The sequence below is a fragment of the Vulpes lagopus genome, chromosome 24, assembly GCF_018345385.1.
Source record: "Vulpes lagopus strain Blue_001 chromosome 24, ASM1834538v1, whole genome shotgun sequence".
NCBI classification, from domain to species: Eukaryota; Metazoa; Chordata; class Mammalia; order Carnivora; family Canidae; genus Vulpes; species Vulpes lagopus.
Window position 1 is genome coordinate 58126820 of NC_054847.1, and position 17347 is coordinate 58144166.

At 58.8% G+C, this 17347-nt stretch overlaps 1 protein-coding gene across 6 annotated transcripts in view; it reads left to right on the top strand.

Moving 5' to 3' along the window:
- Nucleotides 1–17347, top strand: part of NFATC1 (nuclear factor of activated T cells 1) — a 96939-nt gene that overhangs the window by 47536 nt on the left and 32056 nt on the right. For 3 of the 6 annotated variants that reach the window (XM_041739644.1, XM_041739649.1, XM_041739645.1), the window contains exons 7-9: nt 1937–2068; nt 4772–4827; nt 10274–10406. In XM_041739644.1, coding sequence (XP_041595578.1) covers nt 1937–2068; nt 4772–4827; nt 10274–10406 — 321 coding nt within the window. Of the gene's footprint in view, nt 1–1936; nt 2069–4771; nt 4828–10273; nt 12952–17347 lie in introns of those variants that run through there. The other 3 variants (XM_041739647.1, XM_041739648.1, XM_041739650.1) reach the window with 2 other exon arrangements.

The following is a 17347-nucleotide window of genomic DNA, read 5'->3' on the forward strand; positions in this document are numbered from 1 at the left end:
GTTGTGTGGCCGTGACACTGCCCAGGAGCCAGGGGCCCGCTGTCTCTCCGCCCCAGCCGGGCACAGCTGGGCACAGCCCGCGGGGTTACATCACGGGCCCTGGCCATCTGGGCTCTGGCAGCGAGGACTCAGCGGCAACCTCTGGCGCCCACCTCTCCCGCCCTGGGGAGCTGTGGCCTCAGGGCTGGGGTCCCATTGCCTTGGCATGCTTCTTCTGAAGGGTTTCTGGGAATTGCCCAGACATGGACACCCCCGGCCAGTGGTGCGGCTCACATACGTGCAGGTCATGACTTGGTGTGGGGAAGAAGGCATCTGCTCTGAGTTTTCCTGGCGTGGACATGGGAGGGGGCAGGAGGGGGCAGGAGGGCCCACCTATCCACAGGGACAGCTGTGTGCCAAGGAGGTGACTTCCACGGGCAGCGTTCTTGGGCAGGTGGGGGGCAGCTTGCAGCAGCATAGCTAGCAGGTGCACCCACCAGGGCCTGGCTGCATGAGGCAGCAGAAACAGTTGGCGCCCTCGGACAGCATCACCTGTGACTGTGCAGGACTGGTGATGCTGGAAGCCACCCTCCTGTCCTGCTTCTCCCCGGGTCAGGCTTCTCTTCACTAATGTCCCAGGATGCGCCCTGGTGCCCCCTGGGGAGTCATGGTCTCACCCCTCCCTCACAGGGCTCTTCTGTGGGGTGCCAGCATGACCTTGGGCCTCCCCTGTCCTTCCTGGGGCATGGTGACCAGCACAGTGCAGGGGGCCCAGTGTGGGCAGGGGGCCCGTCCACAGGCCTTGCGTCCCTGCCGGGAAAGGGTTGGCACCAGAATCCTTTCTCTGGACTGGTGGCCAGTGTTTCCCTGTGGTTTGACCCAAACTGCGCCCGGGTGCTCCTGTTTCAGCTTCACATCCAGAGAGTGGGCTCGGGTCCCTCCCCAGCAGGAGAGCTGTGTTCCGGGTCCTGTCCTCCCACATCCACTGCAGCCCTGGGTCTTGATGGGAAAGGAAAGGTGTGGAGAGGACGCTGCTGGGTGAGGTGGCACAGGTCACACACAGGTTGGAGAACTGACATTTTATCTGTTTTGCTGAGATATGACTGAGACCACGTGGCTCATCCACTTAAAGTTCATTGGTCTTTGGCTTATTCAGAGCCAGGTAGGTGTCCCGCTAGTTCTAGAAATTCCCAGAAGCCTTCATCCCTGTTCCCCCCAGCCTGGCAGCTTCAGAGCCACTAGCTGTCCCTGTGGATGCTGCCCTGGACATGCATGGTGTGGGTCCCACTGTGCCCAGCTCCATGCCCCAAGCGGCCGTCTCCCAGGGATTCCCCACAGGAGTGCATTGGAATCTCGTCCCTTTGAAGGCTGAGTGGCGTTTGTCATGTGCATGGACCATGTGGGCTTATCCCTTCAGGGTAGACGCTGGGGTGGTGCCCAACTTGTGGTGCGGGTGCACCAGGAAGAACGTGTGCTCCCTTCTCTGGGCGGGTGTCCCAGAGGGGAGTCTGCTTGTGGAGAGTCACGCTCAGTGAGGATCGGCCAGGCTGAGCCCACGGTGGGACAGTGATCCTAGCTCAGCCTGGAGTCTCTTCTGTGGGAAGCGGGCACCCCAGAGTGTGAGGCCTGGGGGTGTCTCAGGCATGGGGAAGGGTGAAGACCAGCTGCAGGGGGGCACTCCCCTGTGTGGGACCCATGTGACCGGAACAGCCCCAGAGCACCTCCACCTGCCCCCATGTAGGCACCCGTCTTCGTGGCCCCCACAGGAGTGTGGAGCAGCCCCCCATGTGCACCCCGCCGTGGCCCCCTGGGGTCCTGGTCTGCACCCGGCGGTGTCAGCAGCCGGCGGCCATGCGGGGTGGGGACCGTGGGCACGTGGCCCAGGCGGCGTCACCTGGGCTGCAGGGAAGCTGCGATTCCATGTGACGGACTGTTGGTCTCTCCACCCTGCCTGCAGGCCGCGTGGCCGGGACTGGCAGACCCCGGCTCGGTGCTGAGACTTGGTGGGAAGCCAGGCGGCTCCGGAGCGCTGGGGAAGGCTGGCGACACTCCCGACGCTCCGGCAGAGGCAGAGGCCGCCCGGGAGCGTGTGAGTCAGCGCTGGGCAGGGAGGCTGAGCGCCCGGCCGGCTGTGGAAGCCTCCGGGCGGGTGTGGCGGGGAAGCCTTTCCGATGACTCACCCTGCAGGGAATTCCCTAATGATTCGGAATATTTTTACTTCTGGGCTTGCGCACAGTTTCCTACTGAGGACCTGGGGCTCCTGATAAGGCTGGAGCTCCTCGGCTCTTCCAGGGCCAGCCTTTCCCGTCCCTATGGAGGCTGGGGCTTTGCTTAGTGCCCGCGTGGGGCCCACCTCTGGCTGGGCTTGGCAGAGGGGGCACCCAGGGGCTGGATGTCCACAGGCAGGACGGTGGGGCCCATGCCACCAGCTCCTGGGGCGACTGCAACTGGGTCCCTGCTGCTTCTGATGCACGTGGGAGCCAGCTTCACAGTTCCCTGGCGTACACGATTATCAGCCACGTCGAGTGGCCTGGGCACTGCCATCTTGGGCAATTGGTCTGTATCTGTTTCTACGTGGATGGCAGCTCGCTGGGGATCCTCAGTAAAACAGGCCGTGCCCCTGCCTCTATGGGCTGGGCTGTGATTCAGTCACAGATACGAGGACTCAGGGAACACAGGCCCAGAGCCCAGGACAGGTGCCCAGAGTGTGCTGGGAGCCCTGGGCCCCTGAGACCTCCAGGCCCTGCCCTCCCCACCTTCCAGAAGCCTGGTGGTTGATGGGAGTGTCTGGAGGCTCTGCTTGTGCTCTCTTACTCTGCAGTTAGTGGGGCAGGCATTTGGAAAGCTGAATGTACACGCACAGTGGGCCTTGCCAGCCTTGGGCTGACACTCTGACAAGGACCGGCGCCCGCAGGCCCAGGAGGCTTGTGCTGGGTCCACAGGCACCATGCTGAGCCTCCCAGCAGCAGATGGAGGCCGTGCCATGGGCAGGAGGAGCACTTGGGTCACTTGCTTAGGGAACGGGGTCGTTTCAAATCCTCAAGTGGTGGGTGGGGCTCCTGTCTGCACGGCCTGGAACGCTGCCCCGACCCCGGCCCCTGCCCGCAACCCCAGCCCATGGCCAGCCCCCGACCCCAATCTCCAGACACAGCCCCTGGCCCCCAACCCTAGCCCCTGGCCTCCAACCCCTGACCTTGGCCTCTAGGCTCAGTCCCTGGCCCCACCCTCTTGCCCCTGGTCCCCAGCCTCTTGCCCCTGGTCCCCAGCCCTTGACCCTGGCTTCCAGGCCCAGCCCCTGGCCCCCAACCCCAACCTCCAGGCCCAGTCCCTGGGCCCCAACCCCGACCCCTGGCCCCAGTCCCCCGACCCCCACGGCTCAGGATTGCCCATCAGCTCTGGGGGGTTAAGGATGCTTCTGCATTCCGGAAACTGTGATGCTTTGTGGGAGTCTTGGTTGGTGCCTTTGAGAATGGCAGAGTGTATTTTTAGTTTCCGATAATGTTTTCCTGGAGGAGACAGGGCGGCTGATCCCCTGGGCCCTGGTCTGCATCTTATCGCTGAGTGGGTTCATCTGGTGGGTAGTTGGCGCTGGGAGCCCGGGCATCCCGAGAGGCCCATGTGTCCTGGCATGCCGACGCTGCTCCGAGCTCTGTGACTCATATTTCCTCCTGCTGTCTCCACCCTCCACCCCTGCCCGCCCTGACTGTCAGGCAGAAGAAGGAGATTTTGTCTAATTTATTTATAATTTAGGATCTGTTACACACACATACACACAATCTCTTCTTTGGAAACAGCAGGAACATTGCTAAGCGTCTCTTGCTGTAGTTGTGTGTTTGGAGACAGAGTCACAGGAGAGGAGGAGGAGGGAGTCCTCAGCAGGGGATGCCCGTCTGCCGATTGGGGAAACGCCCGCCTGTCCCCCACGTGGCCGGCAGCCCTGGAGAGGCTCCTGAAGGCCCAGAGCTCAGTTCGCAGACATTCCCACCCCAGGCTCCCTGAAGCTCCCCCCTTGCAGGCCGGGACCCAAGGAACACTGAGCCCTTTCAAGGCCTATTGGGAGCCTTTTTATTATTATTTTTTTTGAAACATGCAAATGGCCACTGGGGTAAAGTTAAAAATACCATATTTTGCATTTCTGTATCCTGATGTGGCAAAAAGCCATCAGAGAGAGGATTTTCTCCCTCAGCCGACCGCTGGTCTGAGCAGAGGCAGGACCAGGGCTCCCAGGCCCTCACGCGTTAGAACAACTCTGCTCCTAAAACACACGGGGGCTTTGCAGCCCTGGGTCATCTGGCCCCTGCTTCCTGGCATGCACGCACCTTAGGCTGGAGCTGGTGGGTACAGGGGCCGGGACACAGACCTGGGTCAGCTCCCTGGCCTGTGCATCCTCTCCTGGGTCACGGGTGCTTCTCCTGGGCTTGCCTCCCTCAGAAAAGCTTGGCATGTAGAAACCACTCATGCCTGGCATGAAGCTGGGGCGGTGGGCCTGAGGACGTAGGAGGGGGTTGGATTTCTGGGGCATGCACTGCATGTGGCTCCCTCCTACAGAGGCGGTGGGTGGGTCCTTCGGGCTTCGCCAGGCTCCCTGCCCACGTCTGGGCCAGGCATGTCCTCTCAGCTGGTGACGCACATGTAACTGTTTGCTCTTCCGCGTTAACAGCCCGGGTGGCCCGAGCTGGTCAGAGGGCTGTGGTCCCCGGGGTCCCCTGTGCCTGGTCAGGGCTCACCATCCAGGTGGGGCACTCGCCCAGGCACCCAGACTGATGGGCTTCCCTCTGCCTCTTCCCCCTAGACGGTCACCACATCTGGGAGACAGAGGCCAAGCTGGATAGAGACCTATGTAAGCCGGTAAGTGTGGCTGGACACGCAGCCCTGGGGGTGCCGGTGCTCTGGAGGCTGGGCAGGGGGTTCCTGCGAGCAGGAGTGACTGGGAATGCCAGACTGGATCACGGAGCCCTGCCTGACACAAGTGCTTGTGGGACACAACACGAGTTCGAAGAGGACAGCAGAGTGACCACGGGGGGGCAGGACCCCACCTGGGCCCCACCCAGGAGGTGCCCTGTAAACCCCGACAGGGGACCACACACCCGTCCTCGGCCAGGACCGCAGGTGCACTGAGGGGCTCACGTCACGGGGCCACTGCCACCCTCTGGTTATCGTTGTGAGCAGGGGGGCCCCGGGAGCAGTGGCTGCTCCCGAGTCTCCAAGCTGCGCCAGCTTCCACCAGTGTCCTTGGCATGACTTCTTCCGTCCTCAGAGAATGCACGTCACTTCATAGACACTTGTTCTGAACACGAACTAGATGTGAAGTCCGATCTCGTGCCACTCAGAGGTGCTCAGTCTCTGCCTGTGAACGGAGTGCTGGCAGGGGCCGGGGGGTCCACGTGCCTGCTCCATGCAGACTTTCTGCCCACAGCTGCTGGGTACCGCATGCACGTGTAGGTGCCTGAGAAATAACGTTGCCCCCGTGGTCGTAAGTAGAAGATATTCTTTGAGACAACACAGCTTCTCTGGCTTTGTGTGGCACGTGTGAGTGCTGGCGTCCTTCATCCCTGAGGCTTCTGGTGGCGTCTTTATGTTCAAAGTGGGTTTCTCCTAGGCTGCAAGTAGCTTGGTCTCACTTTTCACCCACTGACCATCTGTGTGTTAAGTGATATTAAAACTGACTGTTGCCATAGTGGGATTAACCTTTCCCGTCCAGTGTGCATGTGTTCTGCATGGTCCTTGGAAAAGTAGCAGGAGTCATCAGGCCAACAGCAGTTATACCGTGGCCAGCAGGTGACTGTTCACCTGAGAAGTTCAAAGTTCTTCCAAACTCTGTAGCTCACCCCTTGACTATGGACAGGCATGAGGTCCCCTAGCTCACCCCCTGGCCGTGGACAAGTGTGTGGTCCCCTAGCTCACCCCTAGCCGAGGACCAGTGTGTGCTTCCCTAGCTCACCTGCTGGCTGTGGACAGGTGTGTGGTCCCCTAACTCACCTCTTGCCTGTGGACAGGTGTGTGGTCCCGTAGCTCGCCCCTTGGCCGTGGACAAGTGTGTGGTCCCCTAGCTCACCCCCTGACCATGGACAGGTGTGTGGTCCCGTAGCTCACCCCTTGGCCGTGGACAAGTGTGTGGTCCCCTAGCTCACCCCTAGCCGAGGACCAGTGTGTGCTTCCCTAGCTCACCTGCTGGCTGTGGACAGGTGTGTGGTCCCCTAACTCACCTCTTGCCTGTGGACAGGTGTGTGGTCCCGTAGCTCGCCCCTTGGCCGTGGACAAGTGTGTGGTCCCCTAGCTCACCCCCTGACCATGGACAGGTGTGTGGTCCCGTAGCTCACCCCTTGGCCGTGGACAAGTGTGTGGTCCCCTAGCTCACCCCCTAATCGTGGACAGGTGTGTAGTCCCCTAGCTCACCCCTTGGCCATGGACAGGTGTATGGTCCCCTAGTTCACCCCCTGACCGTGGACAGGTGTGTGGTCCCCTAGTTCACCCCCTGGCCATGACAAGTGTGTGGTCCCCCAGCTCACTGCCGGCCATGGATAGATGTGTGGTCCCCTAGCTCACCCCCTGGCCGTGGACAGGTGTGTGGTCCCCTAGCTCACCCCCTGACCATGGACAGGTATGTTTGTCCCTTAGCTCACCCCTGGCTGTGGACAAGTGTGTGGTCCCCTAGCTCACCCCTGGCCATGGACAGGTGTGTGGTCCCGTAGCTCACTCCTGGCCATGGACAGGTGTGTGGTCCCCTAGCTCACCCCCTAGCCCTGGACAGGTGTGTGGTCCCCTAGCTCACCCCTTGGCCATGGACAGGTGTGTGGTCCCCTAGCTCACCCCTGGCCATGGACAGGTGTGTGGTCCCCCAGCTCACCGCTGGCCATGGACAGGTGTGTGGTCCTTCTGACAGTGCAGGGAAATGGGAAGTTGGCTTATTCAGGAATCATGCTCAAGGCAAGATGGTAGTGTTGTCTGGGGCCCCGAGGGGCCCTGGGCTGTTGGGGCGGTGTGAACAGGGAGCCTTGGTGGGCTTTGTTGAAGCCAGCAGGCAGCTTTTCTCTGCTCCGCGGCAGGTAGGCTTCCCAGCCCCGAGTGGAGATGTGGAGGTGGCCCTCCAACGCTGCTGGCTCTCGTCAGGCCCCGGGCCACCTGCGCCCTCACAAGTGGCTCTATCAGGACAAAGCATCTTTACTTGTGACTTCAGCTTCCTTTTCCAAAGCTCTGATCCACTTACCAGAAGCCTTTCCAGTCTTGTCAGATGGAAAAGATTCCTCCCTGGCCCCAGGGGGAAACCTGTGCTCTCGAGCTCGCTCCTCTCCCAGGATGTCCAGGCACCCTCCCGTGTTCGGGACCTCACACGCGTGCACACGTCTCCTGCGGGTCCTGTCCTGTGTCCTGCGTGCCTGAGTAGCCCCGGGGAGGCGCCGTGGGCCGCAGGCAGCTTGGCTTCCTGCCGCTGCTCAGCTCACAGGATTGTCGTAAACACACCTGGTGGTGGGACAGACAGCTGGAGCCGCCCCCAGCAGCCTCCCTCCTGTGCCCCGGCCCCCCAGCTGCACTCCCTCACCCCCCCCCAGCTCCCCTGAGCACGGAAGAAGCCTGCAGAAATCCTGCCAAGTCTGCATGTTCGTTTTTGTGTCATTGGCTTGTCTTTTTTACTGAGTAGCTGCATATTTTAAAGGAAGCCTGTTAATAGTTGTTTTAAGAGAATCATAACAGTACGTGTGAAGAGGGAAGTACTTTAATTTTATGATTCATCCGTATCTCTTAATTGAGGTTTATTTTTATAGACTGATTCTAACTATAAAGGAATATATTATTCGTTGTGGAAATTTGGAGAATGTAGCAAGGTATAAAACAGAAAGCAGGCACCTGGTGTAATTGCACCACTGCTGACATTTGGGTGTCCATCCTGCCAGGCTTCTCCTGGTGCGTGCATGTTCGTGCACATGCATGTGCCTGCATATATGCGCGCGCGCACACACACACACACACACACACACACACACTCGTTATGTTGCACACAGATTTTTTTTTAAAGATTTTATTTATTTATTCATGAGAGACAGAGAGAGAGAGAGAGAGAGAGAAGCAGAGACACAGACAGAGAGAAGCAGGCTCCATGCAGGGAGCCCAACATGGGACTCATCCCCGGTCTCCAGGATCAGGCCCTGGGCTGAAGGCAGTGGTAAACCTCTGAGCCACCCGGGCTGCCCTCGCACACAGTTTTTAAACAAAGCAGAATCCTGCTGTGTGTGTGGTTTATGTGCTGTTGTGAGCAGTGTAGACGATGCAGTTTCTTTTTTTTTTTTTTTTGACTATGCAGTTTCTTAAAGCGAGTTCAGGGACCTATCAAGAGCTGTTTGTTATCCCTGTTCTGTTCCTGTGCCAACAGGTGGCAGGGACGACAGTGCCCCTCACTGCACTCTCTTCCATGCCTCTTCCTTCACCGTGCTCCCAGGGGGATGGTGTTTTGCATACTCTGTTTAGAGAGGTAACAGAACCCCCCAGTCATGTAGAATCTATAAAAACCAAACCCTCAAGGCCAGGCCTGGTCTGACACCTCCTTCTGCCCTGTGCAGTCCGTACAGACCCTCGCAGGCCCCCCGTGGACGGCTCCTCGTGGCTCACCTCATTTCCATCCTCTGTTTAAGTAGGACCTCTTCCTCTCCATGTCTCCTCTTCTTCCGTGGTGGTCAGACCACTAGCTCTGTGCCCCACGGGGGCTCGCCGTCGCCAGTGACAGCCACGTACAGCACCAGCATTTCCTGCAGGGTCCCCGTCCACCTGTCCACATGCTCGAACTCTTAGGACACAAGCCCAGATGTAGACCCCCTGCCCTTGATCCTCATGTGCAAACAGGGAAGCTGACATTCAGCATGGTGGCCCCGGCCCTGAGCATGCACCCTCCCCCGTGTGACCCACCCTTCACCCCGTCGGCACCAGGTCTGGAGCGTTAGTTTTGCCAAGGGGACAAGAAGCTCATTGCCTCTTCCAGGTGGGACACGTATGGAAGCAGCGAGCCCCTTTAGTTGGGAGTGAGCATGGCCCCAGGGGATGGTGCCCCAGGGGCCCTGCCACCTGCATGTCTTCCCAGACAGGCTTCTGTGCCTTGGTTTCTTTATCTGTAAAAGGAAAAGGTGGGGCCTGATGTTCTCTTCAGTTTCCCATTTTAACATTTCTAAGATTCCATTACTTAACACGATTCAATCAATTTTGCTATTAAACTGGGTAACGAGCTACAGTTTCTTTAACAAAAACTTGATACGATGGATTTTTCTTACTCATTTTCTCTAAGTGCTAACTTAAATCATTTGACAAAGAAAACTGAAGAAACATTTTGGATGTGAAATCCTGTCGCTCCTGCGAAATCAAGCACAGCATGGGTGCCTGTGAAGACCTGTCCTCTGAACATTCAGGCACCCGGTGGTGTCCACCACTGACCGCCAGCCTGTGTCTCCTTTTATCCCATGCTGCCCACCTGACTTGTTTCAGGCCTATACTGGAAGGAGCAAAATTTTTGTGACCATGTTGCTAATTTGTATTTCGGACTGTGAGACAGTAACAGTGCCCACCAGGAAGCATCTGTCCCCGTTTGTGCCATACATTCTCACTGTCCACCCACTCGTGTTGAGCTCACCTGCCTTCCATTCGAGGTTGTCTGGAGGGCTGTGACAGGCATCGGGCCTTCGTCCCATACCTGTCCCTAGGATGCATCTCCAGGAAGCACCTCCCCTGGGTCCTTTTTTTTTTTTTTTAAGATTATATTTCTTTATACATGAGAGACCCAGAGAGAGAGAGACACACACAGACAGGAGAAGCAGGCTCTCCTCGGGGAGCCCAGTGCGGGACTCGATCCCAGGACCCCGGGATCATGCCCTGGGCCAAAGGCAGACGCTCCACCGCTGAGCCCCCCAGGTGCCCTCTCCTGGGTCTTCATCCTGTCACCTGAGCACGGCTCCATCCACGAGCCCTGTGTGAGACTTTAGCCTGCAGAGGTCACTGGCCATGGTGGTTGGGGCAGGCAGATGCCTGGGGGTCTTTCGAGGACCTCTCCGGCTGAGTGCCCCCTCTGCCCTGGGCTCAGCACCAGCGGCTTGGCTCAGGGAGGTGTCGGTGGTGTCCCCGCTGCAGCCCCAAGCCAGCCCAGCTGCCCTGCGCCCGCCGGCCCTGGTGCCGGGCTGCCCACGTCTCGGGCGAGCTCTCTGGGGCAGCCGCGAGGGAGCCCTGGCAGGGCGGCGCGGGCTGCTCGGTGCCGGTGCCGAGTGCTTCGTGTGCGCAAGATGCTCACTGTCTCCCCCTCTCTGCCATTTCTCACCAGAACTCGCTGGTGCTCGAGATACCGCCTTTTCGCAATCAGAGAATAACCAGCCCCGTCCAAGTCAGTTTCTATGTCTGCAACGGGAAAAGAAAGAGGAGCCAGTACCAGCACTTCACCTACCTGCCTGCGAACGGTAACGCTCTCTTTCTAACTTTAAGTGAAAATGAACCGAGGGGGCACTTTTTCTAAAAGACGGAAATGCCGAGAGGCCGTCGCCACGAAGCAGAGTGGTTGTTCCGTTGTCTGCTTAAGCTGCATAGTCATCCTGTTAGCAAGACCCTGTCCTCAGTTTTCAAAGAAGTGAAGCTTCTGGTGTGTTTTCCTTCGTTACTGTTCTGGGCGGGGGCTGCATCTTGAGGTAATTACTGATCATTTTGCTGGCTGCTTGCAAATATAGAACTGCCCGGGGGGAGACAAAGGACAGCCCTCTGCGCTCAAAAGCTGAGGTGGTCTAGATGTGTGCTTAAATTCTCTAGATGTTTAAGGTGGAAAAGCAAATAGTCATAATTATTTTGCAGGTGCCTTTAGAAATAAACCCATGCTATTGAGCCTAAAGGCTGGTGCTTGATGTGGTCATTAACTAACATTAACGATTTCTGTGCTTGTGCTAATGTCCCACATCACATTCTTCTGTGAATAATTGCGTCTCCCGGTGACCATGAGGCTTTCAGGCCCGAGCACCTTTGACTCAACGGGAAACTGCCCTTCCTGAGATTATTCACACACTTGGAGGGTAGACGCTTAGAAAATCAGTTTGCCGTTTCAGCTTAAAATGTTTCCTGGAAGAAAATACCGGCGTGTTTTTTCACCCCCTGAACCAGTAGAAAATAAATGTGCTACGCGTGGTCCTCAGAGCATTGCCTGGCACTCTGGGGGCCCGGGGTGTGCGCTCAGAGGGGACGGCATCGCCTGTCATTCTGAACGGGATCGTGTCCTGTTGGCTCAGCTCTTGCCGACGGTCTTTGTACTGTAGGTCTAAGCACTTAAGGTATTCGAGTCATTTAAGAGGAAGTTAACATTACACTAAAAACTATTGCGAAAGCAGCCATGTTGCTTTCTTGGTAAAATCAGGATTCTCAGAAGGTTTCGTTTTCTCTACCCATAACGTGTCATTTACAAAACAGACTAGACGATAGAAAGCCCTGGAGCATCTGTGTCGACGTCAGCTAGAATTAACTGTTTCTTGGGCAAATGTTAGCTGTGCTTTTCAAGATTTGAATAATGTGATCTTGTTATAAAATGACCACATCACAAGGTGGACCCAGAATAGGACTGTGGAGTAGGAACGTGTGCCTGTGAGCAGCTCCACCAGAGCTGTTTGGTCTCAGATCTGTGACCCCGCTTGGGTTTGTGGGACTGCCTCGTGCAACCCAGCCCAGCTCGTCTGCTCTTGGACTAAGGTGCAATACATCTTACAAGACAAAATATTTAGTTATTTTTGGAAAATGTAATGATTCTGTTCTAATTAAACTTCAAGCATGGTTGACCAAAAGTTGAATGTTTTAAAGAAAACTAAGCTTTATAAGAAAAATTACTTTTTAAACCAGTCCAGAAAGTATGTCTCACGTTGATGTTTTCTGCAGTCCCTGCTCTGAGAATAGCACACCCTCCAGTGTCAGTGGGAGAGGGCGTGGCCTGTGACCTCCATGCCTCTCTTACAGGTGGGGACACTGAGCCCCCAAGGATGTTGTTATTAAGATAATGGGGTGCCCAGGGCTGTGTGTATGCCATCCAGTGTCCACCCTGCATTGGGACACCAATGCGTCCTGCAGGCTCACCCTACACGGGCCTGACTGCCCTGCTCTCTGCCCCGGGACCCCATCACCACTCTCTTCACCCATCTGGGACCCCATGATCCCATTACCATGCTTTCCACCCACCTGGGACCCTGTAACCCCATCACCACCCTCCCCACCCACTGGGGACCCCATCACCATACCCCCCACCTACCCAGGGACCCTGTCACCATGCCCTCCACCTGCCCTGGGACCCGGGGACCCCGTCATCATGCCCTCCACCCACCCTAGGACCCTGTCACCACACCCCCCACCCACCTGGGACCCTATGACCCCGTCACCATGCCCCTCACCCACCCTGGGACTCCATGACCCCATCACCATGTCCCCCACCTGCCGGGGACCCTGTCACCACCCTCTCGACCTGCCTGGGACGCCGTGACCCCATTAGCATGTCCCCCACCTGCCCCGTGACCCCATCACCATGCCCCCCACCTGCCTGGGGACCCCCTCACCACCCTCTCTACCCTCCCTGGCACCCTGGCACCACGCTGCCCTCTGCCCAGCTTTTCACACCCTTGCTCTAAAGCACCTCTGCACCTCTCTCTGTAGCCAGTGCTCCACAGACACAGTCTGTCCTTCCGGTAGTGGCCAGTCCATCTGTGGGCTGCGTACATGCCTGCCGTTCTGGGAGCCTGTCTCCATCAGGTTTCAGTGTCCCTCCACACTTCTGCCCTGGAAATGTGCTGCAGCACCTGGGAAACCAAAGCATCCACGCCGCCGGCCCCTGGGAGCTCGCCGGTCCCGAGTCTGGCCCACCCAGCCCACGCACCACTAGCCTATAAGCTCCCAGGAGCAGGGGCCTCGGCCAGCGTCTGACTTCACGGGTAAATCGCAGGGGCTCCCCTTGTGTGGTTTTAAAAATAAATAAGAGAATGAATGCAAAACTAGAGCTTGTGTGTCTGGTGTTCAGTACAGCATTTCCGTCGCCGTGCATGCTCGACGGCCACCCAGGCATGAGCACACACTCAGACCTGGCTCTTAGCACCCGTGTGTTAGCATCTTGGTGCGCTGCCAAGAGAGTGTCCCCTGTGTGTGCTCGGCTGACCTCCCCCGCTCACACCAGACCGTCTGTGCGGAGTCAGAGCACGTGCGCTGTGTAGATGGGGGTTGGGCCCTGGGCTGGCCAGCATCAGCCGCCTTCCGAGCTGTTTCTGGTTGCTGCCCCTGTGTGGAGACCTGGCTTGTGAGGTGCTGGTTTCCTCAGGCACCTGCTGCTACGTGGCTGGGAGCCCAGCATGGCCCCAGCTCCACTGCCGCCAGGTTCCCTGAGAGGTCAGTGGATGTGCTGTTGAAACGTGCGAGGCTTAGGAAGTAAGTCCACTTAAACTCTACCTGTAACATTCATTTTCACGTACAAACACGTAAAATCGAGAGCCATTTTAGGTTTTCCATCAAAATTAGGTGTGGGTGCAGACAGGGGCGTGGCAACTCTCCTCACAGTGCCAGTGCCCCCAGGAAGGCCACCTCACACAGACGCGGGACCCTTGCCACCCCAGCGTGGCCCTAGGGAGTGCCGAAGTCGGAAGTGAGAGGACCAGAGTGTTTGTTGCTGGGGGCACGTGGGCCCGTGTCACCCTCCTGTCGCCTTCCCCGCTCTGGTCACGTGGGCAGACGGACCTCAGCTTCTGGAGATGATGCCCACCTCACCCTCCACACGTACCACCCACCGCCTGAGGGGCCTCTGCTCTCAGGGTCACTGTCCAGGGTTGGCCTGGCCAAGGGGCCAGGAGGCTGGGTGTGGGGGCCCAGGATGGTGCGGCTCCCTCAGCCTGGGGGTTGGCCCAGCGTCTGATGGGGACCAAACAGAGTGCCCTGCCCACTTGGTGCCCTCGGCAGCCACTGAAGGCCATAGAGGAAAGCTGTTCCGGAAGACGCCGGAGCGGCACACATGGATAGAGAGCTCTTGTTGCTGCTGGGTTACCACAGTTTTCCTTTGTGCCTAAATGCAGTCGTCAAAAAGGAGAACATCCTGCATCTGCATGTCCGGTCGGGCTGCATGGGCTGTGGGCGCCCTGGTGCCGACTGGAGGGCCGGCCTGCCGCAGGAACACGGGCGCCCACTCGAGTGGGTGGTGGCCCCGGGGCCTGGGGGTAGAGCATCCACCTGCTCTGGCTCCGCATGTCACTTTCCCCGCAGCTGCCCGGGCCGGTGACCAGCAGATCAGAGGCTCAGACAGGAGGGAACACTGCATTCCAGGTAGGGCCGCATGGTTAGGTTCCAAACACCATGTCTTCAGAATGAAAAAGTAACCCACGGTGAGTGATCAGGTCTTGGCGGGCACGTCTTTGTGTCTTGGGTGCTCTGGGTCAGGTTCCCAGAAGTGCCTGTGATGGACCGGGGTCCCGCCCATGGGTGCCAACCGCTGAGCCCGGGAGGGTCCTGGAGCTCCATCAGGGTCAGCCAGAGTTGGCTTTGAGGACACACCTTGGTTGGAGGTCCCTGGGTGGCTGGAACTCCCTGCCTAACTTCTGTGCACAGGACACGTGGTCCTGATGGTCACAGCCGACGACCCCTCCCCGTGGGCGACCCTCACCAAATTGTCTCAGGGCTGTGGGCAGGGAAGTGCCTCACCGCGGGGAAGACAGTGCCCGGGAGGCCGGGCCTGTGGGCTGGGATGGGGCTGAGGGCTGGGGGAGCACTGTCGGACAAGCACCAAGCGCTCACAGCACTGGCAGGCTCCTGAGCCAGCAGCCAATGGAGGACATGCTGAGACCTTGAGAGGTGGAAGGACGGGTTTGCATCACTGAGTCTAGAAACGGGAGTGTCCCCGGAATCGGGGCCTCAGGCCTGGCAGCCGGCACAGAACCCTCTGAGCGGCAGGTTCCAGGGCCAGGCTACCCTGGGCTGGCCGGGTTGGTGGAGGGATCTCACCCATCGGCCCGGAGGACTGGTCTGTGCAGCGTGCCCTGGGCCTGCCTTCTCCTTAGGGCTTCCCAGACATTTGCATTAAAGTTTAATCCCAAGTGATGACCGCTGCAAAATCAGTACAGGTGCTGAGTAGTGGGCCCATCAGGAGACACTTCAGGGACCCTTGCAACACTCCTACCAGGCTGGGTGCCCTCACACAGGCTCCTCTGGTTGCGGCCTGGGCGCTGAACCTGTGGATAAGGAAGCGAGCTGGACTGCGAGCAAAGCCCACAGAGGCCACAGCTTCGGGGGCGTGGTGTCCTCCCAAAGAGGGTTGAGAGCTGCGTAAACACGTGGTCCTTGGGCCCAAGACCCTGCCCAGCGAGTGCTCTTGCCTCACCTGATGGGCTGTGGAGGCACCGCCGACAGAGCCAAGAAATGGGGGCCCCGGGGGCCCCAGGCTGAGACCGCCCCCAGCCCCACATGCTGGGAAGGCTGGAGCTGCACCTGTCACAGAAGACCAGAGGTTCCAGACACAGCAGATGATGCAAGTTTCTGACCCACAGACTCGGAGGGTCAGGTCAGCCAAGGGGGTGTCCATCCTGGGGACTCCCACCCACCCTTCTTGGATGCCCTTCTAAAAAAGGCAAAACAGAATTGACATGGTGGGCAAGAGGCAGGCAGGGGTACTGGACAGGTGGAAGATGGCCCCGGGCCTCCTGGGAGCTGCCCCCAGGCCCGCAGAACCTCCTGTGACCGGGCCCCAGACCGGGGTCTGGGGGTAGAGCATCTGCCCCTGTGGTCAGTGGCACAGCTGGTCCCCACGGCTGTTCTAGAATGTTCTCCCAGAGTCCACTCAGCTATGCAATGACCATAACACAAGCATGTGCATTGGCACCTGGAGCAGGGCCAGGCATGGAGCAGGTGAGCACTGTCAAGTGAGGCACTTTGACCTTCCTCCTCATTAGAGCCTCACATGGCCTGCGTGAGGCTGTTTCTGTTAAGTCCTGTTCCTACTGACTGTCTTGGTATCTCAGCCAGAAAACAGGTGACCAACGTCTTAATACTCCTTTCACGTCTTCAGCCTGAGGTGTAGAGGTGAGGGGGCTGGCTCTTCCCAGCCCGGGAGCTAGGCAGGAGTGAGTCTCCAGAGCCCAGGAGGAGCCACAGGGGCTTGGAACTGTCCCCTAGCTGGGGACACTGGCCAGCTGCCCCGACGGTTCCCACATTAGCTCCTCATGCCATGTCTGCCACCCTGGTATGCATGTGGCCAGCCCTTGGGTATGGACCTCGGGGGTGACAGGCCCCAGGGCTCAGAGGCAGGAGAAGCAGAGGAGTGTCTCCCTCCAAGCTGCCCAATGCCTGTACACCCCGACCCTGGTGTCCCGAGCACGGTGGAGAGGATTTGAACTTGGAGCAGAGCCGACGGTGGGACGAGGAGCCTGCGCCTGAGAGGCCGGCCCTGCAGGGAGTGTGCTGGGGGACGCTGGGGGCCGGCGGGGTGGCCAGGGCGGGGAGACCGGGGGCGTGCATGCAGAAGGTGGCAGAGTGACGCGGATGGCATCCTGTCCTCGGGAGCCTGGTCCCACCAGCTGTCCAGGAGGTGTGTCCCTGGGCTTGAGTCCCCGCCCTCGCGGCAGCTGCTCAGCCACCCAACACCAGAACCAGGAATGCATCCCCTTCAAGGCGGTTTTGGCAGCCATGCGCAGCCCGTCCTGCCCGGCGGCACTGAGCCCACTTGGGTTGTGGCTCTGCACACATGGGAACCCAGAGGAGGGGGGGCCGGTGCCGCAGGCTGGGGAACCCTCTGCCGCTCGGTCCTCGCCCATGTCCGGGGGGCCAGGACTCATCCTGGGACTGTCCACACCCCTGCGACCATGGAACCATATCTCGCTGGAAATTTGGCTTTTCCTATAGATGCCAATTAAGCTGCATGGGAAAGACGGGAGCACGTCCCTCAAGAACGCGAGGTGGGACCCCAGCCCCTCGGCACCCCCAGCCCCGGCCAGCCCTGGATTTCACTCTGGGCTCTGGATGTGGAGAGACCATGGTCCTCGCCCCTCAGGGCTGCCATTTCAAGTGGTTGCAGTTACGACTTTTCCCTTCTCCTTGTCTAGGAAAGGCGTGCCCCGGAGTCACCGTTGTGGGTGTTTATGTTGATGGTAAAACTGGGGCATTAATGTCATGCAACAAACAGAAAACAATCTGCACTTTGTTCTCTGGGGTTTAGAACAAAAACCCTTTTGTCCAAGACTGTGCAGAGTATCTGGGAAGAGCTAGCATGTGCGGGGAGATGGTGGCCGGGCAGCACTGCCACCTGGGGTGTTAAGGTCGGTGGCCCGGGAGTCATCGCACATGAAGGGGAATCTGTCAAGACGTCCGTTGGCCACGCTTGGCCCTGGAGGCTGGATGTCCAAGGGCTTAGGGC